Source organism: Moschus berezovskii, chromosome 11 (assembly GCF_049115385.1).
Source record: "Moschus berezovskii isolate FMDL1 chromosome 11, NW_MosBer_1.0, whole genome shotgun sequence".
In the NCBI taxonomy this organism is placed as follows: Eukaryota; Metazoa; Chordata; class Mammalia; order Artiodactyla; family Moschidae; genus Moschus; species Moschus berezovskii.
This window is the reverse complement of record NC_142470.1, coordinates 3,009,719-3,035,557: the sequence shown is the minus strand read 5'-3', so window position 1 is coordinate 3,035,557 and position 25,839 is coordinate 3,009,719. Positions and strand designations below refer to the sequence as shown.

The 25,839-nt window shown below is 61.5% G+C and overlaps 2 protein-coding genes across 16 annotated transcripts in view; both read right to left on the bottom strand.

The window, feature by feature from the left end:
• Positions 1–270: 270 nt before the first annotated feature.
• On the bottom strand, positions 271–10,905 carry INPP5E (inositol polyphosphate-5-phosphatase E). Of its 6 annotated transcripts, none has more exons than XM_055399815.2 (11): positions 10,780–10,905; positions 8,851–9,991; positions 5,716–5,839; positions 4,408–4,505; positions 3,727–3,851; positions 3,515–3,634; positions 3,205–3,312; positions 2,694–2,855; positions 2,481–2,596; positions 2,242–2,358; positions 271–1,775 (listed from the first exon to the last, which is right to left on the bottom strand). In XM_055399815.2, the coding sequence occupies exons 2-11, from the start codon at positions 9,696–9,698 to the stop codon at positions 1,449–1,451; spliced, it is 2,145 nt and encodes a 714-aa protein (XP_055255790.1). In that variant the 5' UTR covers positions 9,699–9,991; positions 10,780–10,905; the 3' UTR covers positions 271–1,448. The 6 variants fall into 6 exon arrangements, with proteins under 6 accessions (XP_055255790.1, XP_088697155.1, XP_055255791.1 ...); XM_088841029.1 differs by having other exon boundaries at positions 3,727–3,749; XM_055399816.2 differs by having other exon boundaries at positions 8,851–9,932; positions 10,780–10,897.
• A 371-nt stretch (positions 10,906–11,276) lies between these two features.
• SEC16A (SEC16 homolog A, endoplasmic reticulum export factor) overlaps positions 11,277–25,839 on the bottom strand; it is a 31,680-nt gene continuing 17,117 nt past the window's right edge. For 2 of the 10 annotated variants that reach the window (XM_088841020.1, XM_088841021.1), the window contains exons 11-31: positions 25,388–25,627; positions 23,868–23,965; positions 23,432–23,513; positions 23,159–23,276; positions 22,926–23,037; positions 22,675–22,780; positions 21,885–22,025; positions 20,993–21,106; positions 20,618–20,810; positions 20,003–20,233; positions 19,540–19,622; positions 18,737–18,868; positions 16,818–16,898; positions 16,580–16,636; positions 16,364–16,475; positions 15,848–15,985; positions 15,541–15,617; positions 14,857–14,934; positions 14,321–14,380; positions 13,449–13,526; positions 11,277–12,701 (exon numbers count right to left, since the gene is read on the bottom strand). In XM_088841020.1, the coding sequence (XP_088697146.1) occupies positions 12,633–12,701; positions 13,449–13,526; positions 14,321–14,380; positions 14,857–14,934; positions 15,541–15,617; positions 15,848–15,985; positions 16,364–16,475; positions 16,580–16,636; positions 16,818–16,898; positions 18,737–18,868; positions 19,540–19,622; positions 20,003–20,233; positions 20,618–20,810; positions 20,993–21,106; positions 21,885–22,025; positions 22,675–22,780; positions 22,926–23,037; positions 23,159–23,276; positions 23,432–23,513; positions 23,868–23,965; positions 25,388–25,627 (2,400 nt within the window). In that variant the 3' untranslated portion in view covers positions 11,277–12,632. Of the gene's footprint in view, positions 12,702–13,448; positions 13,527–13,549; positions 14,381–14,856; positions 14,938–15,540; positions 15,618–15,847; positions 15,986–16,363; positions 16,476–16,579; positions 16,637–16,817; positions 16,899–18,709; positions 18,869–19,539; positions 19,623–20,002; positions 20,234–20,617; positions 20,811–20,992; positions 21,107–21,884; positions 22,026–22,674; positions 22,781–22,925; positions 23,038–23,158; positions 23,277–23,431; positions 23,514–23,867; positions 23,966–25,387; positions 25,628–25,839 lie in introns of those variants that run through there. The other 8 variants (XM_088841018.1, XM_088841017.1, XM_055399496.2 and 5 more) reach the window with 7 other exon arrangements.

The following is a 25,839-nucleotide window of genomic DNA, read 5'->3' as shown; positions in this document are numbered from 1 at the left end:
TTCACTGGCCCCCCACTGCACTCAGCCTCATGGGGGGCCTTCCCCCCACCCTTTCGGCCCCCACCCCCCATGCTGTCCACTCTGTTCCCAGAGCCCTGCGTGCCCCTTCGTCTTCCTCTTTGTTGGCACCCCCACAGTGCTGACCCTCAGGGGCTGCCTGGCAGGCAGTTCATGCCCATGTCCTGGCGGCAGCCTGGTACCAGCCTGTGGCAGGACTCAGCACGTTTGAGATAGCAAGAGCCAGGTTTTACAAACCACCCTCACACATGGTTGTATTTCACAGTTCTTTATGAAGCTTATTTTGTAGACCCTGGTCAATTTCATTTGCATTAATTTGAATTTCAACCTGACTTTCCAAGTAAAATCCCATTCACGTAAGTCTAATGGGCTACATATAACATACTGCTTCACCGTGGACCCCCCAAGCTCAGGACATGAAGCTGTCTCAAGCGAAACTAATTCACATCAATGTCACTAACTTCTCCATGATTTGTCTCAGAGAAAACGCCAAGAGTCCATGAGACCCTACTCACTGTGACCCCCGTTACCACAAAAGTCTGTAACAAGAGACTTCCTGTTAATTGGTTCAAAGCTCAATGGTACATTCTTTCATCAAAATTTTATACATCCAGTCTGAAGAATTTCCAGAAATCAGATGGGATAGGCCGTGCATTCTCATTCATGGAGTTTTCTGAATTTGTATCAAAAGACTGGGTGTGTATCACTTTAGAATGGAGACACATTTTGGAAGCTGAGGTTAATGAAAGTTGGATACAGTATTGGTTGGAAGTGACTTAAGGTCACTGAACAGGATCTGTTGAGAACACTTACCTGGGGCTGTGTGCGGGTGCAGACGCAGACACGGGATGGGGCCAGGTGAGGCCGAGCTGCCCCCTCACAGTGACAGCCTGTGCCCGCAAGAGCCTTGCAAGAACAGGTGTATAAGACTGGTCTTTCTAGGACCCAATCTTTGGCCAGAAAGAGCTTAAGACTCAATATATGCATTTATTTAAAAATATAAATATGGAAAAATAAATAAAAGACTAGATTGAATGCCCCTAGATTTTCCCACCTTCAAAGCCTGCGCTCTTTTTTTTAAAGAGATGGGGTAAGCCACAAGACAGTGACAGGCTCTAAACCCTTTAAGAAAAAAGACATCGGTGGGGCAGCCTTGGCCAGCAACGTGGCGACACCCCGCACTCCCAGCGGCTGCTCCGGGCTGGAAGTGCGTCCCTCACGCTCCTGCTACTCTGGGCTGCCGTAACCTCAGCAGATGGACCTCACAGCTGGGGGAGGACAGCGAGGCAGTTGGTGGGCCTGAGCGGCGGCTGGCCCTCCCGGTTCCCAGCAGCGCCCACTGCCCACCACTGGGTGCCAGAAGGACAGCTCTTGGTCGGGAGGAGAGATGCTGCTTCAAACGGTGAACCTGGACGTGCATACGTAATAACCTAACGGGAGGTAAGGGCACCTGCCCGCAGGGCGCGCGACCTGCGCTCGTCCGGCCCGATGTGGTCCTTCTGCCGCTGACGGCCGCCAGGTGCAGGGAGGTCAGGGTTGGCCCCGCACAGCCCAGCCTGAGCGGGGGCTCTGCGGGGATGCGCTGGGTCCGTACAGCCTGTACCTGGGGCCTCCTCAGATGCCCTCAGGAGACGGTGCAGACGGCGCTGGCATGCTGGCTCTTGAGTGCTTGCTGCCTCTGGATCTCTCTGGAGATGCGTCTCTTGATTCCCAGCAGGTACAGCTCCCGGTCGAACTTGCCGGCGGCTAGCGGGATGCTGGGGAGGAAGGGCCGTCAGGGGGGCACTGTCCTCCCGGCCCCCGCGCCTGGCTGTCGGCTGCGGGCGGGCGGCACGTGGAAGAGCTGAGCACAGTTGAGGCCTGGGTCCCCGGGGCTGCACCCCGCCCCACCAGCCGCGCACCTACCCGCAGCCATGTGCTGGCAGCCGGGGAACGCTGACTCCTGCCTGTGCCAGGCTAGCCCCTCGGTAGGTAGCCCCGGCCGCCCACCGGCTGTTCCGGGGGTGTGTGTGTCTGGGAGGCCTGGCTGGCTCGGGGTGCGGGCGAGGTCCCCACCCCCTGTTGCGCCGCTCACCTGACGTTGGTTTCTGACCCACTACATAGCCACCTCCCCTCGGGGCACCGGGACACGTAGAGACCAGGCTGTGCTCGCAGGCCGCCCCCCGCCCAGGGCCCAGGAGCGGGGGCACCCAGGGGTACTGACTTGTCTCTCCCCGGCCTCACTTTGACCCGGAACAGGCCGTACACGGGGCGGTGGTCAGACGTCCTGATGCCGGGGCAGGAGGAGTACTTGACGGGGCAGATGTCGTCCTTGTGGCGGCTCCTGTACAGGATACGGTCCTGCGGGAGGTCCCAGGGCTGGTTGGTGGCGGGCTGGGCTGGCCTGCTCCCCCCTTGGCTGCCTCTAGCTGAGTGCCCACACGCGGGAGCCCCCAGGAGGCCCAGCCCAGCAGGTGGCTCACCGTGTACGACGGGGTCCTCTGCTTGGAGGTGGTGTCATATGAGTCTTTCCCAACATCGAACTTGTACGACGGCAGGAAGTGGATATCTGGCTCCTGGAAGCCCTTGAAGATGGACCCTGGGAAGGGGCATGGCCCCGACTCGGTGGCGGCTCAGGGTCAGTGCCACTCTGCCCCTTGGGCCCACCCGGCCGCAGCAGTGCCCTGCCCGCTCACCTCTCTGCATCTCGCGGGTGAGCTGGTCGTGCTGCAGCAGGGCCTGCACGCTGGAGCCCAGGTCCTGCTTCAGGATGGCCTCCACGGCCGCCCGCCCCCCGCTCAGGCGGAAGTTGAAGTCTCCGAACCAGAAGACCTCATCGAAGCGGGTGGTAACATCGGCTGGGGCACGAGCGGCAGGAAAGTGCGTGAGACCTGCCCCCGCCTCAGTGTGTCTGCACCCCGACTCCGGGTCAGGACACTCCCCCGCACCCCCGGAAGCGGGTGGGAGCCCAGGATGCCCTTGGGGCTCAGGGCCAGGGAGGTGCAGGGATTGGGGCGGGCTGTCCACAGCTTTCTGGGTTCATGGGGTCACAACTCGGGGAGCCTGGCACCAGACCTCGCTTCAGGTTGGTGAGCGACTGCAGACTTTTCTGGCCTTGGTTCTCAAAGCTCTAAACATTCCTCTCCATTAAACCACCCACAGAACAAGAGAAGTTGCCGTGTCTGGGGGGAGGGTAAAGCTGCTCACCAGCGTCAGAGCGGTAGGGGCTTGTGTCTGGCACATTCTTGGGCAGGGCCAGGCCCTGCACGGTCTTGCTGTAGTCCACCAGCCGCTCGCCCACCTTCCCATCTCCGGCTGCAAGGACAGCAGGGTGGGGCCTCTCCACAGGCAGGTTTCTGAGCCCAAGGTTGGTGCCTGGGGATCGGTCCGAGACAGACCCCCTACCCGGCAATGTCTAATCACCCAGCATCTGCACCATGGCCCTCCCCTCGAGGGGTCTGGGGCTTCCACATGAAGGACTTACAGGTGGAGGGGGACCTACACGTGAAGGACTTACAGGTGAAGTGGGACGTGATGAAGAGCAGGGAGGTGCCGAAGAAGGTGAAGCTGATACCCAGGGCCCCCTTGGTCTTGATCTGGGACACGATGCGGGTGGTCACCGTGGAGCTCTCCACCTCTGCGGGGGAGGAGCAGGGCTGACCCAGGCGGTCCCCAGGCGCTGGCCAGGCTGCCCGCCCCCAGCCTGCAGGTCCGGCCTGGGGCACCCACCTGAGCAGAACCAGATGAGATCCCTGCGGATGAGCACGGCCATGTAGAGCGCGCCGTGGGCCGCCGAGTACAGCATGACGTAGCGCGGCCCCAGCGTCTCCTGCAGCCGCGCCTCCCACTCCCGCCTGCGGGCCGGGGGCGGTCAGGCCGCACAACTCAGGGCAAGCCTGGGCCTCCTCCTGCGTCTCCGTCATGGCTACCTACGGGTCCTCCGCTGCCTCCCAGAGCCCAAGAGCAGAAGCCCAGAGCCCGCCCCCCAGGGTCCGGAGCAGACCAGACACCTCCAGTCCAGCCAGGCCTGTGCTGCCGCTGGTCTGTGCCGTGACCCTGCCCCAGTCAGCAGGTGAACTGACCACATGGCCGGGACAGGTGAGCGATGACATCAGGGCCTGAGCTGGGGGCCGCGCTGCGCTGGGCCCCCCTCACTGTCTCCCAGAGCAGCTATCTTGGGCCCCCCTCACTGTCTCCCAGAGCAGCTATCTATCTACAAGAAGCTCAATCACATTTCTTTTAAACTCTGCGAGTCCCCACTTGAGAATAAAGCGATCCCGGCTGAGCCCGTCTCCCCTCACACGGGGGTCTCGGGCAAAGGGCCGAGACCAGTTCACAGGACCGCGCCGGGGTGGCGAGTCGGGGAAGCGGAGCTGGCTGGGCTGGGGCAGGGGGAGGGCCCGGCCCTACCTGTCGGAGCAGCCCTCCTGGACACCCACGACATACAGGTCCTGGGCCAGGTCAGCCTCGGCTGGCAGCAGGAGCTCATCCAGGTTTGGGGGCAGCTCCTACGGAAAGGCAGCTTCTGGCAGGGGCTGAAGGGGCCCCACAGCGGGGGCTCTGCTGCAGGCGCCCTTCACCACACATGGGGGGCCGGTGGCCCAGGCAGGCTGCCCACCCCTCCCTCGGTCTGTCCTCACCGGGCCCGTGCCCCATCCCTTGACGGGGCCCATGCACAGCAACTGTGCTGCCTCTGGCCCCCGGGCCTGGCTGCCCACAAGGGGACCCCCCCCCACACACACCTCTGCCCTCACAGCAGCCTCGGGGAGGGAAGTGGGCACATGGCTGGCGGTCTCCACTCCCCCACCAGCGGCCCGGGCACTCTGGGCCCCAGGTGCAGGCCATGCTGCGGACGGCCCGGGGCTCCCAGCGGACAGCGGAGCCAGCAGCCTGGGCACCTGCCGGCACTTCTGCTTAGGTGGTGGTTTTTTGGGGTCCTAGTTCTGAAGCAGCCCTGCCCTTCACCCTGAATGATGGCAGCCCGGGACGTGGCCACTTCCGTTCTTTGGATGGGACGCGCTTCGGTGCACACAGGTGACAAGGCACTCCAGACAAGGCCGGAAACCCTGCTGGGCGTTAGGTTGCCTGCCGTCTAGACGAAGCCCGTGGCCCGCCCCAGAATCGGAGCCTCCTGCATGCAGGGGTGGAGACCCCTAGCTGTGGGAAGGGATCCCCCAGGAGACACGGGGTAGCTAGAGAGAAAGCCCCCGCTGGGCTCCCCCAGAAATCAGCAGGCGAACCCCGTGCCCCCTGGCTGTGGTGCCCCCAGGGCCCCAGCTCCCAGGCGGGATGGACATGAGCCCCGACCACGGGGATACACGGCAGGAGACAGACCCGGACCATGGCGTGGATGCCTGCCCGCAGTGTGCATCGGGGCACCTGTGTCTCCCCATGCTTGTGGGGATCCTGGAGGTGCTCGCACGAGTGGCCCAGGGCAACTAGAACAGTGGGGCTGCGTGGTGGGTGAAGGGTGTGTCCACTTGGAGGCCAGGTGGGGGGTGGGCTCTCAGCAAATCACTGCTCCTTCCTCCCAAATCTGTCAAACTAGAACTGCTCTAAAATGCACAGCGTCTCTGCAAACCAAAGCATTCGTGCCGCATGAGACGGTGGAGAGGAGGGCGAGGGGCGCTGTGATGGCCAGGAGGCTCCTCTGCCCGCCCCGGGGAAGAATCTGGAAGGAACCCTGTCCCACCCCTCGTGGGGCCGGCGCCCGCTCACCTTCTGGCCCTGCATGTTCCATGTGGCCACGAACAGGGCCACGCTCCGGTTTGGGAAGTAACGGGCCAGCTCATCCGCCCCCATCAGGGCCCCACTTGCCAGCAGGCTCCCCTCCAGGTAGCTCCTGTGGAGACGGGCCAGACTGAGCCGGGGGTCGCAGCAGGCGGACCCAGGGAGGGGCTGGGAGCAGGACACACCCCCAGGGCCGGGAGCCCCCTCCCAGAGCTGGAGTGGCCTTAGGACCCTTGGCGGGGGCAAGGGGGGAGCACAGTGAGGAGAGCCCTTGGAGTCCAGGGAAACCCGCTGTGCCCAAGGCTCTACAGACACCCACAGGCTCCCGGCCTCCGGAGAGGAAGGGACAAGCAGGTGATGTTTGAGGCTTTTGGGGGACCCTCTAAGGGCAAGGCCCTGGAAGGGCTGCAGAGGTCGAGGTGGGCTTCTGGATTGTAAGCAGACTTGGGGGGACACGCCCTTCTCTGGGGCTCTGGCTTCCACCTCGCCATCCAGCACTGGGAGCTTGGAGAGGCTGCCTGGGATGCCTCTGTCTTCGCAGGTTCAATCCACTGTAGGCTCTTACAGAATAACTCATGCAAATGGTGCAAAGAGTCAAACACCGCTGCAGAGGCCCGCGAGACTGCCTGTGGGGCTGTCCACCTGTCTCCACTTAACCCAAGAGCAGCCTTGCGCATGCCCAAGTGCCAGGGAGACTTCATTTAGGGACACCGAAATCCGAGATGCGTGTAATTTCCACATGTCCACGAAAGACTATTAGTACCGCCTCGGTTTTTTTTCTTCCCAACTGTGTGAAAACTGTTTCCCTTGGACCCGTGACAAGGACTGTGCCTGACTGATCAGGTTCCCAAAGATGGAGGGGAATGCACAGGCTCAAATGTCCAGGGTCAACCAGTCCATCCTAAAGGAGATAAGTCCTGAATATTCATTGGAAGGACTGATGTTGAAACTGAAACTCCAATACTTTGGCCATCTGATGTGAAGAGCTGACAGGTTCAAATGTCTCACTTGCTCTTTTCATTCCAACTTGCTTAGAAGACCATAGACCCTGGCTTGCAGAGATGGGTACCAATCCCTTGGAAGGAGATGAAGTTAGAGTCCAGTCCTTACAAGCTTGCATGAGAGGCTCTTAAACCCTGACCAAGCTCTGCAGGATAAGAGCTCACGGACGTCAGGAGGCAGATGCCTCCCTGAGGCCGCCCCGTCCTGAGGATCCCATCGGGCTGCCTGCAGGGGCTGCCTTCTCCAAACCAGCCCCATCCGCAGTATGTGGAGAAGGCGCCCCTCAAGGGCACAGTCCACGCCCCTTTCCTCGGTCCCTGGCCTTGACTCCGGCCAGGTCCAGGCTGTGTGCAGCCCACAAGCTGAGACTCGCTCCTATGCTTTTTCCTTTTTAGTCAACGACATTGTTTATTTATTTGCCTGTCACAGGTCCAGTGAAGCAAGGAGATCCAACCAGTCTGTCTTAAAGATCAGTCCTGAATATTCATTGGAAGGGCTGATGCTGAAGCTGAAACTCCAACACTTTGGCCACCTGATGCGAAGAGCTGACTCATTTGAAAAGTCCCTGATGCTGGGAAAGACTGAAGGCAGGAGGAGAAGGGGATGACAGAGGATGAGATGGTTGGATGGCATCACCGACTCGATGGACATGAGTCTGAGTAAACTCTGGGAGTTGGTGATGGACGGGGAGTGCTGGCGTGCTGCGGTCCATGGGGTGACAGAGGATGATATGGTTGGATGGCATCACTGACTCGATGGACATGAGTCTGAGTAAACTCCGGGAGTTGGTGATGGACGGGGAGTGCTGGAGTGCTGCGGTCCACGGGGTCACAGAGAGTCAGACGCGACTGAGCGACGGAACTGGGTCTTAGCTGTGGCACGCCGGAGCTTCCGTCATCGCTGTGGTACGTGGGATCTTTAGTTGTGGCACGCCAATTCTTCATTGTGGCATGTGGGATTTAGTTCCCTGACCGGGGATTGAACCTGGTCCCCCAGGACCGGGAGTACAGTCTTAGCCACTGGACCACCAGAGAAATACCCTACACGTTTCAGTGTTTGGGGAAAAGAAGTATTTTTGTGCCCAGGGAAAATGACTGAGCCTCACATTTCGGCCTCCTTGAACAAAGTGTTCCTTTGTCCACAACACTACGCTGTTGGTGTGTGTGGGCCTGGGGCTGCTTTTTCATCCCCACAGCAGAGGTCAACACTTGCCAGAGACTGCGTGGCTCACAGACTTGAAACAGTCAGTGGTTTGGATTGGGGCACTGGGGGCAGGCAGGGAGGGCACAGGATGGCTTCTGAGTCACAGCCCGGGCTACGGCCACAGCATGGCCCCAAGACCAAGCTCCCGGAAACAACAGGCCAGCAGACAGCCGGTGGGTGTGGACGGATTGGGCTAGAAGCCCCTGGGGACCGGGCCTGGTGTGCCCCTGAGGCTCTGGCTCAGGGGAGGGGGTTCAGAGCTGGAGATGGGGGCAGCACCTGCTTCCCCTTCAAGATATAAATTAGGTGATAATTAGGACTAACCACTCAAGCCCTGCGAAGCTGGACACCCAGCATCATCCTTGCCCACGGGGTCGGGGGCTGAGCCCTGCCTGTTAGGAGACCCTGGGGTGCTCCTGAGTGTCAGGGAAAGAGGTCGGGCTTCTGCCTGCATCCCTCCCTGCTGGAGGTGGGCCACGGGGACCCTCCCCTGGGGGCAGCCTGGCCACGCCCCTGTGGGCCCCCAGCCCCATCCAGCTCTCCACCCTGGAAAAGTGCCAGCAGGTGCACGGGGCATGGCCGCCTGACACTGGTCCTCAGCAAAGGGAGCGCGTGGACACGGGCCCCGGGACACACCTGCACATGCACACAAAGGGCTGCTCCCGACAGGAGCAAGAAACAGGAAGGAAAAGAGGCCCGCCCTGCCCCGCCCCACGTGCAGAGGGGTCTGTGCACCTGACCGTCTATGCACCACAGGTGCCTGTGGGGCTGAAACGCAGAAGGAACAGCCGGGGGGTGCGGCTGGGAGGGGGGCTGGGGGAGATGGCCCACACACGCTCTCAGGAGAACCTGCCCACGGCTCTCATGGGGCTGCTGGGGGTTCCCCGAGACCCGAGGCCGCCTCCCCTCGGGCCCTACCTGCTCCGGACGTCCTTGGCACGGATGGGCGCCAGGAGGCTGAAGGTGGGCCTGGACGAGTGAAGGGAGCAGTCGTCGCAGGCCAGGGGGCTCGGGGGCCGGCCGGGGCCCAGGCTGCTGTGCGCCCGGAACAGCCTGGCCTGTAGCCGGAGCTTGTAGTCGGCGTGATCCGGGTCCACCTTGTTCGCTGTCCGCAGGCCTTCGGAGGCCACGTTGCGGGCCATGGTGGGCAGCGGGCGAGGGGAAAGCAGGCTGGCCAGTCGAGGGGTGCTTCCAGCCGAGGCCCCTTCCCGGTGCAGCAGGTCCAGGGATGTGCTGATCATCCCAGAAAGGCAGTTTCCCCATGAGGAGGGCCCCCCGCTGCCTGGGGCCCTGCGAGCCATGGGGATCTCCTGCAGAGAGGCGCTCAGGCAGGGCGGGGAGCCGCTGCGGGCAGGGGTCCCAGGGGCCTCGTCCTGCAGGGAGCCCCCCAAGGGGCTGGCCCCATTCCGTACAGTCAGGTCCTCGCGGCTGGTTCGAAAACGCCTCTTTCTCCAGCCCTTCTCATCCAGGGACAGCGCCCGCTCCAGCCTGGGCCTTGGGGGCGGTGGCTTCGGGGTGAAGGGTCTCGCTTGGGCCTGTGGGTCCTCATTGCTGACTTGCTCTGGGGTGTCCACGGGGAGCTCTGGGCTCCTCTCGGGCCCCCGACGGTCGCCAGCAGCCCGAGACCCCAGGCAGGGGACAGGCTCTTCATCACTGTTCGGAAGCAGTCCTTTGAGCATGCTGCCTTCAGGATGCAGACACCCCTGAGCAGTGGGCTGCTGGGAGGCGGCCTCTGAGTGCCCCAAGCTCGCCAACTTGGATGGCATAGTCCAGGGGGCCAGCCCTCAGGGCGGGGGGCAGCCTGGTTGACCTGGGAAGCGGCTCCTCTGGGGGCTGCTGCTGACACCCAGGGTCAGGGCCACATGCTCAGCCATGGCTGGGGGGGGCGCGGAGCAGAGGCATGGCAGCAGCTCCCCCTCGGGCCTGGGGTGGTCCAGCTCGCACAGGACCAGCTGCTGCATGGCTGGGAGCCCCAAAGGTCCAGAGTCCCCAGAAAGTACCTAAGGGAACACCCTGCGATTAGCCTTCATCACCGGGGCAGTGATGCCATTAAATGATCCTGAAAGACAGCACGGGGCAGGGTGATGGAGCAGACAGGTCATTAGCGGCCCAGCAAGAACAAGCATTTAGGCGTCCTGGCCCGCTAGTTCCTCCCAGGAGATGGGTGAAAAGTCCAGCATCTTAGGATGGAGGGAAGTCCCCCTCTTGCAGGGGGATGGGTGGTGGGCGGGGGCGCTGCTCCTCACTTGGGGAGCCAGAGGTCCAACTAGAGAGAATTTCCGCCCCAAAGGCGCAGTCTCGGAGGGGGACAAGGCCCGAGCCCATTCCTTGCCCCCGCCTCCCTCCCCGCGGTCAGACGGCCCTAATTCGCTCACCTGCGCGCCCACCACCATCGCTCGGCCCGCAGATCCCGCCCCGAGAGCAGGCGACCCTGAGCAGGTCTGCGCCCCGGCCGCGAAGGCCCCTGACTCAGGACTAACGAGTCTCTGGCCCGGCCGGTTGCGCGCTTCCCAGGGTAACAACCGCCCGGAGCCGCGGGGCTGGGGACTGGGTGGGGGGACGAGACCCGCGCCCGGGGATCCTGGCGCGCCACGGACCCCCGCGCCCTGCTCCGCGCCGGGGAATCCCGCAACCCGATCCCGCGCCAGGGACCCGTGCGCCCGGACTGCAACCCCGGGGTCGCCCCGCCCTGTCCTCGAGCCCCGCTCAGGGGTCGTCCCGCCCAAGGCCTCCGCGCTCTCGCCCTGGGGTCACTCGGGCCTAGGGCCTGCTGGCACCGTATCCCCGCCCCGGACTTTCTCCAGGACAGCCGCCCCCGCCCGGGGTCATCGCGCCCCGCGCCCCCACCTCTCGACGCCGCCAGCTCTCCAGCTCCGCGGGCTTCAGCGGCAGCTTCCCGGCAACCAGCGGGCAGGGCGGCCTGGATCCCGGCGCCCGCAGCGGCCACTGGCGGCCGGAGGACCCAGGCGCGTGGAGCGAGGGCCGAGGGCGCCCTCTGGCGGGCGCCGGGAGCGCCTGCGGCTTCCTGGCCTGGAGCGCAGCTCGCGCCCCGCCCCTCGGGCCCGCCCCTCGTCTTTGACCAGTGAGGACCCTGGGGCGGACCGGAGCCTAGAAAGCAGAGCGCTCCCCCGGTCCCTCTTCACTGCCCTCAGGGTGGGTTTTCCTATCAGGCCCGCCCACCGCCCATCGGAGAGGAGCCCCTTTCTCCGGGGTGCCCCTAGCGGGCGGGTCTGGTGGAGGGACCGAAAGCAGTGGCCCACGGAGCCCTAGAAGCCAATCAAAGTGCCGGTGAGGCCCAGGTCCCCAAAGGCTTCAACAAACAAAAGGAGACAGGGTGAAAGGGCTTGAGAGCGCAAAATATTTTATTTGACAATTTGCATTTAGGAAAAATAGCAGCTCCCGCCTCAGAGGAAGCTTCCTGAATCAAAACTCACTGGCGGTGGATGCAGACAGCGGGCAGCTCTCAGCCCGGGGGTCGCAGGAGCGCTGACCCTGGACACGAGGCCGCCTGCCAGTGAGGTCGGCCCCTCCCACTGGGACACATCTGTGATGCGTCCTGGAAACCGTTCTGCGGGTCCTTCTGAGACGACCCAGTGGACCCAGGGGGGCCCTGTGCTGAGCCCACCCCACCCAAGCCCGACACTTGGATTAAAACCCAACAAACCACGTCTCCCAGTGTTCTACAGAAATTATTTCCTAATGATTTTTATAAATATTTAAACTTTTCTTTAGTCCCTTTAGACAGAACAGGAAGAATATGAACAGTTTTGAGAACAGTCGAGGAAGCCTTAAAAGCCAAGTCCGCCAGGAGGTCACCGTCCTGCGCAGGTTCACAGGCTGAGTCAGCAGGTGAGCCGCTGACGAGTCCGGGCCAGAAGGTCGGACTCTGGAGCTTCAGACAAGGAAGAGCTGCCAGCCACTTCCTTCAGGGTGTTACCAGCTCCCTAAGTGGTACAGCGGGGAGAGGCAGCAGCCAGCCGACGGTACCGCAAGGACCGGCCACGGGAAGCAGGGCCTGGAGGGTCTGCAGGAAAACCCAAACCAAGCCCGGGGTCCCAGCTGTGGCGCTCCGTCCCAGCTGGGCCCTCTGACTGCTGGAAGCCTCCTGAGGCCACAGGAGACCATGCAGGGCTGGGTGCGTCTTGGCTCCAGGAGATAAAGCACAGGTCAGCAGCGAGGGCTGCTCTCAAAACCTAATGGAACTGCTGCTAAGGAAGCCCAGTTTCCTCTGAGACGAAGCACCCTTCCAGGCTCAACAACGTGGAGCGGGGGCTGACCTGACTGCCTCTGGGCTCAGGGCAGGCAGGCGAGCCCCTCTGAGTCAAAGGTGCACTGTCTCCTCCTGGTGTCTAAAAGGACCTCTGGGCTTTATTTGGCAACGATTCCCCGCGAGGTTTTGAGAGATGCCTTAGTTACTGAAAAGCAAACTTCTCCTGTGGCCAAGAGGCCTCCAGCTTTACTCAGTGTCACGCCCTCGTGACTGCAAACGCTGGATTCTTGAATCATTCCTTTGGGTCATAGAGTCACTCTTAATCCAGCATCTTGAAGGTGTGGAATTAATGCTGGAACACTCCACAAGTCATTTCTGAGTCGCTGCATTCACGCCCGTCTGGGGATAGACTGGAGTCGCAGGCCACTGGCCTGACCTCTGGGCGGAACAGCCATCTCTCGTCCTGGTGCTGCTCCAGGACGCGGCCCTTCTAGCTTAACGCCGGGTACTTCCTCTGGCCAATCCTCCCCGTCCTTGAGCTTCCTGAGGCGGCAGGGGCCTGAAACAACAGGGACAGGACTAAGGCCGGCATGCTGGCCCCGGGGGGGGGGGGCGGCCGCAGAACAGGCAAAACAGATGACAGCCTCAACAAGCAGGTGTGTGGTCGTCTCGTGAGCAGCCGAGGCCCTGACTAAGGCAGGGTTGGGGGGGTGAGGCTGCGCCCACAGCCGGTGTCTGAGGAGCCCCGGCCGGCGACCGGGGAGGCTGTAGGGAGCACAGGCATTTACTCTGGGTCCCAGGAAAACCCTAACTGAAGTCAAAGTCAAGCAAGTTTTGTGAAGGCATCAGCAAGGTGAAGATCCAACACAGAAGGACCCCCTCAGCTGTGGAGTGGAGACGCGGAGATCACAGTCACAGGGGCCCGCCCCCGAGGGAGCCCGAGGCTGGGGACCCCAGGTGGCGAGGGCAGCGTCTGCCTTGGGACAGCCTCCGGTCAGGGGAGGTTTTGAATTCCTAAAGCCAAGACCTCCCCACAGACTCCCTCCTCTATTGCATCCCAAGACTGCCCCTACCTCCCGTCCACTCTCTCCAGGCCGGAGCCTGGGAGGGAGACAAATGAAAGGAAGCTTTTTTGGCCTGAAGGTCACCAGCCACCAGGTGAGAAGGGGCCAAGGTCAGCATGGGAAGGGGTCAGCCCCACCCCAGGGCAGTGTCAGCAGGAAACCTGATGGGGCCCCCAGCCCCCTCCCCCGGCACTACCCCCCCAGAGCAGCGGCAGAGCCGGGGAGACAGTGAGGGCACTTACTTGTGCAAACTGGGCAGGGTTGTAGAAGGGCACCGTGGCCCCAGGAGGGGCCCCCGCGGGGGCGAGAGCGCCGGGAGCCTGAGGAGCACAGAGAAGTCGTCTCACCCCCTGACCCAGCACAGCGGCTTGGTTCGTTTGCAAATACAGGCCCGGTTTCTGAGCAAGGGTTTTCACGCTTTTGAGGACAAGCAGGTCAAAGGCGCTTATTGCAGAACTACATTTAATTATTTAACGGGGCTCAGGAAAGCGGTTAGCACTGGGGCATGCACACGCAGCGGTGGGGGGAGGGGAACAGGTACTAGGGATTGCTCCAGACCAGGCGTCCAGCTACAAAATCCAGGGCTCTAGTTCACAAACAAACAAGTCCCAGGAAGTCTTTCTGCTGAGCAAGGGAAAAGCTTAGTCCCTTAATGCACGGAAGAGTTGAAGTGCTCTTTCATTTCCCATCGAGCCTGACCGCAGAGCAGCAGCCACCGCCTCACCCTGCCTGGCCTAAAACACTTTCTCCTGCTTGATCAGAAAACAGAACTTCTGCCTTTGAAATGAGAGTGTCCTGATCCCAGCTGGCTTCTGATGTGCATGCGTGCACGCACACACACCCCGTGAGGCTTCGCCTGTGACCAGTCCTTTGAAAAACTCAATTCAGAAAGAGCACAACCACAGAGCTTGTCCCTTCGCTATGGACATCCTGGAGTCAGTCTGACTGTGGGTGTGCCTAGATATTCGACACCGCCCTCCGAGAGCCTCGAAAGAAGGGAACATTGTGCTCTCAGGCATGTGACGGCCGAGCGGCGACAGGTGACAGTGGCCAGGGGCAGCACCGCGATCTCAGAGGAAAGACAAGCCCCGTGCACACGGCCAGCCACAGGTACCTGGTTAAAATGCTGGCTCACTTCCCGTGATAACGAGCTCAGTGAACTACAGCGCGAAAGCTACAAAACAGCAAGAACACAGACACAGACAGGCAGCAAAGTCAGCGTGCGTGCACTGCTCCGAGCTGGCGGTTCACCCCAACGAGCTGTGACGCTGCTAGAATCGACACAGTTCGACGGGGAGAAAGCCGGGGACTCCTGTTTCACAACGATTTTTACAGGAAATGACCCGTGCGAGAGGGAGGTTTGCCTAGCCCTGGATGACCTGACCTCACACTGCCTGAGGGGACAGAGGGCGGGCCCACTGGACAGAGGGGACCCCGCTGACGAGCGCTTGCAGCCCTCACTCTGGCCCAAGCTCCCAAATGACTCTGGACACAAATGTGACTTTTTTAAGAAATACAACATTACTCTGGTTGCTTAGTTTCTGAACTGCCCTCTCACCACCCGTTAACATCATCCTAGAGAAGCCATTCGGACATCGTGGGCCTCCGAGGCCCAGATTCTCCGCAGACGCGCCCCCCAGTGCCGTTTACCTCTCCTCCCTGGGGACCATCCAATCCAGACGCTGGGAGTTCAGGTCCAGGGAGCGACGCCACTGCAGGACCGAACACCTGCTGGGACAGGGAGAGGCTGCTATCAGCAAAGCGGGGTGAGCCCGGGGCTCCCACATGGGCAGGACCACCTGGGAGTGCCTTCTAAGAAGCCCTGCAGGTTCCGCACCAACCGGCTACTCCAGCCCGCATCGCACCCTTACTCACCAGGCACCTGCTGTGAGCCCCATGGCGGCCCTGTGACAGGCGCCGTGACCCCGCCCATGGGGCGGCACCCTGAGGCTCAAAGGAGCTGAATGACCCCACCCCCTACCCCTCCCTTTTTTCAGCCTTGCCACACTGCTTGTAGGATCTTAGTTCCCCAGCCAGGGACTGACTACTTGCCCCTGCAGGGGAAGTACAGGGTCCTAATTACTGGACCACCAGTCCCCCCCACCCTCAAACTTTAAATAGCTAAGTAATGGAGAACCAGGGCTGAAATCAAGCTCCATCCAACCTCAAATATCAAACTCTAAATGACTGTATTTCACACACACACAAGGAAACCCTCTGTTATTAAAACGTCAGCAGAACAGTGTTCCCAGAAAACATGTGCGTAGCCACCTCTCAGGGGAGCTGGAGGCTGACTCCCACTGCCCCCCACGCCCCGCCCCGCTCACGGCTTACCTTGGGATCTGAGGCGGGCTCCGGCTTGGCCAGCCCCTCCCTGCCGGCCCCCTCGGCGGACGGTACCTCCTCTGCATCTGTGGAGAGACGGGGAAGGCCCTCACTGTCCACATGGCCCTGGGCCCAGGAGACTCAGCCCCAAAGGACATGCTCCGCCTGCCCCCACGCAAACACGCCTGCAGACAGCACGGTGGGCCTGGCGCTCTGCATCCGCGGCACTCTCCTTGAAAGAGGACCAAGGCCGGGGCCCAGGAGACTCGAGGTCAGCAGGCCAGGAGCAAACAGCCCTGCTGCCCGGGCTACGTACCTGCGTGTGAGCCCAATAGGTGAGCCGGAATCGGAAGCGGGGCCAGGGGTGCGAAGAGGTCAGTGGGAGCCAGGGCCAGCTCGCCCCGCTGGGGGCCCCCCGGGTTCAGGACGTCCACATAGCGCGCCCTGGCTCCAGCTGTGACGCGAAGAGGGGCAAGGTCACCCCGTGCCACAGCCCCAACCCCGTCTTCCATGCGTCCATGAGCACAGGGACCCCACCTCCAGTCCCGGGGAGGCCAGACCCTGGCCGGGAGCCTCTCCCAGGGCCTTCTGCTCAGGGGAGGGGCCCACTTCACGCCACGATACTGCCAGGCTGCCTTTCCAATTGATCGGATCCACCCTGCCCAGGACCACTCACTGCCCTGGAGGATGGGCACCCCCAACCCCATCCTCAGAGAACCAGCTTTCCTCTCGCGGGAGACAAACCACGCCTGACACATGTGTGGTCCTTGCCAGGTTCTGGAGTGTCTATAGGACACCAGACAACCTCTAACTCTCGGCTGGGCTTTGTTACCTGCTTTTCTAGAATACATGTTCACAGTGGGTCTAGGGGGTCCTCCGGGACCAGTGTGGGCAGCTTGTGGAGCCTTGGGAAGGGCAGTTGGAGGCGGGGGCGGAGCCTTCTTCTGCGGAAGGAAAGCCCACTTGGAGATCCGCCGCCCCACAGCTCTTGCCCTGGGGAGGGCCTCTCCGCCCATGGTCCCAGCGAATGCCCAGGGTCCCAGCTCACCTCCTCCTCTGGCTCATTGATGTCCACCCATCGGTTCTTCTTTTCATCCCAGACAATCTGCCGGGGTTGTGCAAAGTAAAAAAGAAAACTCAGGAGCATGAGGTGAGCAGAATCAGACCCTGAGCACACGACAGGCATCGGCGCAGGTTCACCGAGGGCTGAGACGCTCCGTGCAGACAGCTGGACGCCCTGATGCTGCAGAGCCCCCGGCGCCCCAGGCCCACCTGGCAGGACTCACCGATTTGTTCTTGTCGTCTGGCAGGTAAGCTTCTGTCCTTTTCTTCACAGGCAGCCAGCGGGAGAACCAGGATTCGCTGCTCTGAACAGAGAAACCACCAGAACAAGCTGAAGACGTGGCGCCTAGAGAAATGAGCCCAGCACAGCAGGGCCAGGCCACAGGAGCCCTGGGGTCAGGTCCCGCAGGCGCCAGGGCCAGAGACAGGAGGCCCTGTCTGGCTGGAGGCGGGAGCGGGCCTGACCTCAGTGGAGTCAGGGCTTCGGTGTGGAAGACGACAGAGCCCTGGGGACGGTGGTGGCGGCTGCACGGCAAAACCATGCACTTAAAAACAGCGGAAGGGGCCAGTGTGATGTCTATTTTGCCACAATTATAAAAACTAGAACAGTTAATTTGCCTCCTAGAGCTTCTCACATCCAAATGCCAACCACGAGCAGCCTGAGACCATCTCCCCCAGCAGTGGTGACGGCCGGCAAGTCTGTGTGGGCTCCTCAGAACAGGCCCTCGTGCCCCCAGGTTGGGAGAGGTCAGGCATCAGGGAGGTTGGCCTCATCCTGCACACGCTGCCCATCTCGTCTGCCACAAAGCGCAGCAGGAGCAGCTCCACAGCCCCCACCCTCCTCTGAACCTGCGGCCAACTCTGCGCTGGGTGGGGTCCAGTCACCTGCATGACTCGTGCACAATTTTTATTAAACTTGTGCTTACTTGTGATACCAGCCATGGGGGCTTCCCTGGTGGCACAGTGGATAGGAATCTGCCTCCCAACGTGGGGGACGTGGTTTCCATCTCTCATCCAAGAAGATCCCCTGTGCTGCGGAGCAACTAAACACGTAAGCCCCGACTATGGAGCCTGTGCCCCAGAGCCCAGGAGCCCCAGAGCCCAGGAGCCCCAGCTGTTTAAGCCCGTGCTCTGCAACAAGAAAAGCTGCTGCGGTGAGCAGCCTGTGGCCACACAGAGCAGCCGCCGCCTGAGGCAACCTGAGGAAGCCCGTGTGCAGCAACCGAGACCCACAGTAACCAGAAACAAAACAATTAAACAAAAGATACCAGCCATTGAAGCAGAGGCTGCTGAGCGCGAGCAGAAGAAACACATTCTGCACAAGCCACCATCAAAGGATAAGAGGCCACCCAAGGCTGGAGAGAACGTTCACAACACACATCTGACAGAACCTGCATCCACGTGAGAAGGACTACCACTACCCTGAGGACCCCGTGAAGGACGGGAGAAGACCTGAGCAGCCCCCACGGACAAGGAAGGGGGGGGAGACAGCACGTGGAACGGCGCCGTGTCATTTCTCATCAGCAGCGTCACTAACCCCAGCATGATGGCCACTGTCAGAAAATGCAGCCCCAGGGACGATGGGGCTGGGGTCTTGCCTGCTTGGTGCTGGAAGGACCACCTGGTAAACCAGTGAGGACTGTCGAACTGGACACACAGCTGTCCTGTGATGCTGGGATATACCCTCGGGAAAGAAGTGCATTTACCGCTACAAGACATGGACAAGAAGACTCACATGGCTGTATCCCTAATAAACGCAAACTAAAAGGAACCAACTAGCATCCGTTACTGGGAGAAAGGACGACAGAAGCGCGGTGCGCCCACGCTGACACACTGCTCCTCCTGCACGTGAGGCTCAGCAAGGGCTCAACCTGAGCGGCAGGGACAGGTCAGTGCTGCCAGCAGCCTCCGGGTGGCTGGATGGGCCCTGGACCCGGGAACCTCGGGGCGGGCGGCGCTCCCCACTCTGAGCTGGTGGTTCACGCGTGGGCACAGACAGAGACACACCGCACACACTTCACCGCACACACACTGCCCTTCCAGAACACGCTGGGCTTCATCTTCACACACATGCTGTCTCCTCGCCTCGGCACGACGAGGGTCTGCAGGACCCTACCCCGGCCCGGCTAGGGCTGTGCGTCACCTTCTTCGGCTCCTTGCTCTCCTTCTTGGTGGCCTGGATGGGTCTCTGCACTTCAGGTGCAGGCGTCAGCGGTGCAGGTGGCTGCAGGGCATGCGGCGGCGCCTCAGAGCCTGGTGAGGTCCCGAAGGAGCCCTGGGGGGACACACGAGCACCGAGGTCAGCGGTGGTTTAAGAGACAGAACTGTTTGGAAAGACGTTCATCCCCAGCTTAGGACAACTTTTTCAATACAGTTAAACTGTCACTTTTTTTTTCTCAGGGACAGAATATTTTAATGGTAAAACACACAAGGAGAGATTCCCAGGACACCAAAATGAACTGGCTATCTGTAAGAAGCTTCCAGAACATGGATATAAAAGCGTTTATCCACCCACCCTCCCACCCCTGCCACTGGGATCACAGCACACAGCTGGGGTGTTTTGTTTATGTCAAACGTGTTTGATACAATGAATCTTAACTTCACGGAAGGCACTAAAAGTTTTACGGATCCTAAAAGAGATGCAGAAATCAGAGAAGTTCTCTGTTTTAGAATGCTTAAAACTGACAAGATAGTTTTATCATAGATACTTATTTGTCCTCCTTAAAAACCTTCTTTTACACCATTACTATTCTGCCTATTAATGTTTTCATTAGTTCTTCATGTTTTAAGAACTCAAGGTTTCTCTCTATGAAGCAATCAGACAGACGACCTCGTGAGTTTAAGCACCGCTCTGCTCACAATTTAAGAAAGAAGAGCTGGAGTGCTTACTCACTCGAGTCTACAGAAAACAAACAGCTTAAAAACAATAACGAAGAGGGCAAGTACCATGTCAGCAAAGTTCCCACCAAATTCCTCCTCTCCCAGCTCCGAGTGCGAGCTTCTGCCGGGCGTATCCTGAGGCACCGCCCCTGCCAAGGGAAGCACGGCTCCGGTGAGCTCGGCACCAGTGCCCAGGGCAGGGGAGCTCCACGGCCACACTGGCGGCTGGGGACGCACGGCTCCCCCACCCACCAGGCCTCCTGACGCAACCTTCAGAAACCCAGACTGCATGGTTCTAAACGTGTAAACGTGAAACTTCGCTTTTAGAGCCAAGTTGTCCAGATGGACAGATGGCCAGGGACAGAGGAAGGTCAGCACGTCCCCTGGGCCACAGGGCTGTCCCCCGCGACTCCGGGACATCCATTCCCACCTCCTCCCGGTTGGGATGACTTAGGTTCCTCCTACAGGCACCTCCTTAAAGAGCAAACCCACTCTGCTCTCCCTCAGGACAGCCCCTTGGCAGACCCACCTGTGTCCTGGCTCCTGGTCTCCGGGAGCAGGTGGTCCGTCTCCTGGAGAGGTGGCACGCCAGGTCCGGGGTACAGGGCCACAGGGTGAGGCCCAGAGGGCTCTGGAAAGCCAGGTACAGCTCCTGGGGGGCCATGTACAGGACCCAGCTCGAGAGGACCTGGCAGTGGCACGGGGAACATGGGCACCCGGGCAGGGATGGCCGCTGGGCCATCGGGGAGAGTCAGAGGCGCTGCGGGAGATGGTGGAGAAGGGAACGTCTGAGGCCACGGGCTCGCCCCAGTGACTCCACAGGCACGCCTCATTCACTGGGAGACGGGAACCCACCGTCTGAGCATGAAGGCCGAGGCTACTGGGGTGTCATGGGGCCTCACTCCGCATGGCACATAGCATGGGCTCAAGGCCACGAGAAGCCCTGACAGCCCAGCAGGCAGCCGTCCGGCCCCACGCAGGCATTCTGCCTTCACAGCCCTCCCACCCCACCGCCTCTGGGCACACAGGCGGCCCGCCCACTCCGCCCGACCTTCACAGCTGTGGGACCCATCGAGGGAGGCAGCCCAGGGAGGAGGCCATGGGCTGAGGAGCCGGCAACACCAAGTACCACACACAGGTTTACCTGAGGGCAGCAGCCGCACGTCCTGGCTGAAAAGCTCGGTGCTCGGTGCCGGCGGGGCCAGCAGTGGGTTATTGGTGCCCAGGCCGGACAGCTGGGTGGGTCCCAGGCCGTCACACGGCCCCACCTCAGGGCTTGGCGAGCTGGGGCAGCGCTGCGGGCAGGCTCCGTCCTGACTCCAGGCCACGGTGCCCTCCTGAGAGAGAAGGGCCTCAGGTGTCTCCCCGCCGGATGCCGCCCTCTGCTCCCTTCCCCAACCACCCCAGGACAGAGGTTTCCAGACCACAGACGCTGCCCCCTGACCCCCCCTCCCGACAGAGGTGCCCCGAGCACGGATGCCCTCGGTGTGCACACAGCGCCCTGTCACACCCAACACACCTTGACCCGTCTCTCCACGAGCTGCAGCTGGACCAGCCAGGTGGGCTCCGCAGAAGCCTCCTCCTCTGGCTTCTCCTTCAGCTGAGGGTCAAAGAGGCGCAACTGGGAGGCAACCTGGAAACACATGGAGATATAGGCTCTGTTGCCACAGGAGATGCCCGCCAAACCCGCCGTGGCCTGGAGACGAGCCAGACTGGACACACAGTTTTCCTGCACCACGGGGGTCCCTGAATTGCACTCGCTGGACCGTCCTGGACTGCGTACACATGAGAAGAGGGCCTGGGATGTCAGCACACCCCACAGTGGCCGCGGAGGCCACTGCACTGGACAGACCCTGGGTCGCTGAGCCCACCTCCACTGGACTCTACTCGCCAAGGTGCCACCGACCTAGATGCGACTACGCTCTGGGGGGCAGTGGGGGGTGGGGGGCAGCATGTCTGGCCTCGTGGTAACGGCTGGAGCTGTGGGGCAGAGATGCGGGCTCGGCAGCCCCTGTCTGAGTGGCTCCTGTGACTCGGAGAGCTTCCCTGGCAAAACTCCTCAGTGTCACGAGCACGGGCTCAGTGCCACCTCAAGGGAGACGGACACGCGGATGCCGGGCACTGCAGGAGGTCGTCAAGTGCTCTGTCTCACGGAGCGAGAAGCTGGGGCTGCAGGGCCACAGCCGGGACCCAGCCCAGCGAGGCCCCTGGTGCCAAGTGCGAGGCTGGGGTACCCAGGTATGTGGGCCTCCTGCAAGTGGGCCCTTCTCACACCAAAGCTCCCAAGGGCCCTGTGCTGAGATGCAAACACCTGCTCCCTGCCGAGAACGTGCAGGACTCATCTCGGTCGGGAGGTCTGAGCACTGCGTGACCACGGCCCCCGAGGGCTCCTGGGCCGGGGGAGGAGTCACCTGCAGCAGCTGGCGGAGCAGCACCGGCGAGTGTCTGTGGGGCTGCGCCAGGACGCTCCTGGCGATCGCCTCGCAGTAGTGGAAGGCCTGCGTGGCCAGCCCCATCTCAGCCAGGCGGCAGCAATAGATGAACTTGAACACCTAAGACAGACAGGCAGACAACAAGTTCAGCGGCGCTTAAGCTGCCCAGGACCACCCGCCCACACCCAGCCGACCCGACCGTGGCCTGGACCTTCTGTCCTTCCTCTGCATCCTCCACGCCCCCCGCCCCGCCTGCTCACAGCAGAGCCGGGGCCCTTCTCCCGGTGAGCTTAGATCAGAGTACACAACTGAGCTGCTGAGAAACTCACACGCCCTGAACACAGCCGTCAGCGCTCCCAGCCCCGGAGTGAGCATGAGGTGCCACCACACGTGTGCCGTGATGACGGCCTCTCGGGAGACACCAGTGCGCTCACCCTGCTCAGCTGGCACCCACACGCCATGCCGTCTCACACACGCACACACAATCCCGTCAGGCACCACTCTCCCCGAAACACTGTCCACAGCTGACAGGAGAGAACTTGCAACCACAGTGGAAGTTCTTAGTCCTTAGAGCGCTGAGAACCAGACCCCAGTCAGAACTCTCAATACGACAGGCTTTCCTTCCCTAGTGTTACTGATTAAGACCTCCTCAAGATTTCCAAACACATTTCATCGTTTTTTGTTTCTTTGAATAAAACCCCTAACAACTGCAGCCTCGTGAGCACTGACCACGCCCACACCCAGGTCAGAGCCGGAGCCTGGGGCCCACCTGGAAACTGGGTAAGGAGCAGGTCTGTGCTCCCAGGGACTGCGCGTACTCATAGGCTTCTGTCCTCTGAATCGCTTCATTGGTCGCGAACTTTAAAAACGGCAAACTGTGGAGGACAGGCATCGTGTCACGCCGGAGCAGGCCCCCTGGAGGCCGAAGTGCCAGCACACCGCGCACGCGGCTCCATCAGCCTCACGCGGCCTTGTCCCTTCTAAGGGATGCGGGCGCCACAATGCTGACGTGTCACTCACCTGTGGTTTGACCCGATTAAGACAAGCTTCGTGGTCTTCTTGGTGTACACCCCGAATCCAACCTGGGCCATGAGGTAGCAGAAGTGCGCAGCGTCCAGGAGCCCTCTGGAGGCTGAGGGGATAGAGAGCAGGCGGGCTCAGGCTCCGGGACACACAGACACCCCGGACGGAGGGACAGTCTCAGGCTGGAGAATTGAGGCCCAGGCCCCCCTTCCGCGTCCACCCTGACCTACCCAGGGTGTCGCCCATCGTGGCCATGGCCCGAGACTCCACGTCCACGTTGTTGCTTAGGTTGGACAAGATCATGGCCAAGTGCGGCCGCCAGTCTCCCCACTTCTCATCCCCACAGCACTGAAACCAGAGCAAGCAGAGAACCCTCAGCCTCAGAACACACTCAGCTCTGCAGGGCTCGAGCGTGCGGGGCTGAGGAGGAGGCAGGCGCGAGACGGCAGCATGGCAGCGGGCTCTGCGCAGAGGCCAAGCTGAGGCTGTCAGGACCCACTGACCGTGGACGCGGCCGGCATCCGCCCTGACATCAGCTGGTAGACGGTCTGCAGGGGGTCGTTGATCGGAAGGCTGTTGGCGAACCTGAGCAGACATAAAGAGGAAGCTCAGCCAGTTCAGAAAACAAGACAGAGAATAAGCCTGGCCTCACCGCCGCCCATCTGGCAACTGGCCTGATGCTGGACCTGGGCCGAACGTACACACCAGTGGTTTTAAAAGGCTGCAGCAGAGACAGGCTACAGAATTCACTGAGAGTTTATAGAATTAAACTCTGCAGGTGATGAAAACAGCTACATCCCTCAGCCACGCCACCCGAGGAGGAGGACCCAGCCAGCCCGCAGCCAGGTGTGGCAGATGGGCCTCCCCAGCTTCTTCTGCTGGGAGCTCAGGGGCCTGTGACAGGAGGCTGGGCCCCAGCGCCACGGCAGGACTCCTCACCTGGTCATGACTCTGGCATGCGTCCGGCTGTCCATCTTACTGGCAAGTAACAGGGCATGACCCCACAAGCCATTCTTCATCGCAGACTCTAAGGCGTCCTGCAAAGCATCAAGAGTGCATCTGAACCCTGAGAAGGACACAGGCCCTGGAGCGTGTGCCGTCGGGAGGGAGCAGAGGATGCAACTGCAGGTGAAACACCCAACAGACCAAAGGCCCCGAGATGCGGAGACGCTCAGAGATGCGGACCCCTCAGAGACGCGGACCCCCTCAGAGACGCGGACCCCCTCAGAGACGCGGACCCCTCAGAGACGCGGACCCCCTCAGAGAGATGCGGACCCCCTCAGAGACAGAGACGCGGACCCCCTCAGAGACGCGGACCCCCTCACTCAGAGACGCGGACCCCTCAGAGACAGAGACGCGGACCCCCTCAGAGACAGAGACGCGGACCCCCTCAGAGACAGAGACGCGGACCCCCTCAGAGACGCGGACCCCCTCACTCAGAGACGTGGACCCCCTCAGAGACGCGGACCCCCTCACTCAGAGACATGGACCCCCTCAGAGAGATGCGGATCCCCTCAGAGACAGAGACGCTGACCCCCTCAGAGACAGAGACGCGGACCCCCTCAGAGAGATGCGGACCCCCTCACTCAGAGACGCGGACCCCCTCAGAGACAGAGACGCGGACCCCCTCAGAGACGCGGAGAAGCTGGGCTCCAAGCTTCCCCTTGGTTAGAACCCCTGCGGGAGGCTGTGGAAGCGCCCTGCCTTCGGCACCGCAGGCCCAGGGGACACACGCTGTCGGGACCAGGGCCAGCAGGCCAGCACTGCCATCCCCTCTGCTGTGACCATGGCCTCGAGGACGCGGACTCCCCGGGCCTAGAATGACCCCTGGACCCCCCTGGGCATCTGCTCGGCACCAACAGGGCCTTTCGCACTATAGACCCTCCCCAAATAACCTGGGCCGCAATTCAGAAAACTGACCAAGAGGCAAAAACGTTTTAACACAGACAGACAGTAATTAAATTGAACAGACTGTGGGATTTCCATCAGCTGTAAAATATCCACGTTAAGACCGTTTACTTATCATACTAAGCCTTTCGCTGGGCCCCGTTCTGCACTGCCAGGTGCCCACACGGAGGCAGTGCGGGGCGTGTCGCCGCGGCGCTGCCCACATGGGCCCCGGCTGCAGCCCGGGCCGGTCACTCCAGCGCGGGCCGCGCCCACTCACGGCAGCAACAGTGAGGCCCCCCAGCTGCGTGAGGACACACGGGTGCTGTCCTGCGCACGTGTTCACCCCGAGACACACCATACACAGCAGGGGCACAGCCCTGGCCCAAGCCTGCTCATCTGCCGAGTAACTGAACAAGGAACCGGCAGCTCTGACACCAGCAACCCTCAGGACAAGCCACCGTTTGCACCTTCAGAGATGACACGCAAGCGCCAGTCTCGGCAGAACAGGACCCCCAGCGGCGTGCTCTGCCCCGCGCAGGCCCCCGCGCCTGCCAGCGTGAGCCACTCGCCTTTCTGCGGCCGTAGAGCAGCAGCTCCCGGAACCGCTCCGTGTCTTTCTCGAGGGTGCTGGCGGCCTGGCTGTCTGTGAGGAACGAGAGCTGGGCCTCGCCGGACTCCTCCTCCTCCACCTGCTCCACAGCCTCGTTGCTGAAATCGATCAGGTTGGCCTCGTTCGGTGACTTCCCAGGAAGCCACACGCTTCGGTGGTCTCGTAACAAGAGCTCTGCAATGTCTGTGCCCACCACGGTCTGCAAGGGCCAGGAGGGAGGGCAGGCTTAACCAGACAGACCCTCCGGCGGGGAGGAAGACTGTCCCAGCCTTGGTTTGGGGAGGGCCCGTCAGACCACCTCGGGCGCAGAGCTCCTCCCCCTTTGCCGGAGCGACACAGCACACCGCATATGCCAGGCATGCCGACAGTGGGGAGGCCAAACCTCCCTTCCTTCACCCCAAACCACGTGCC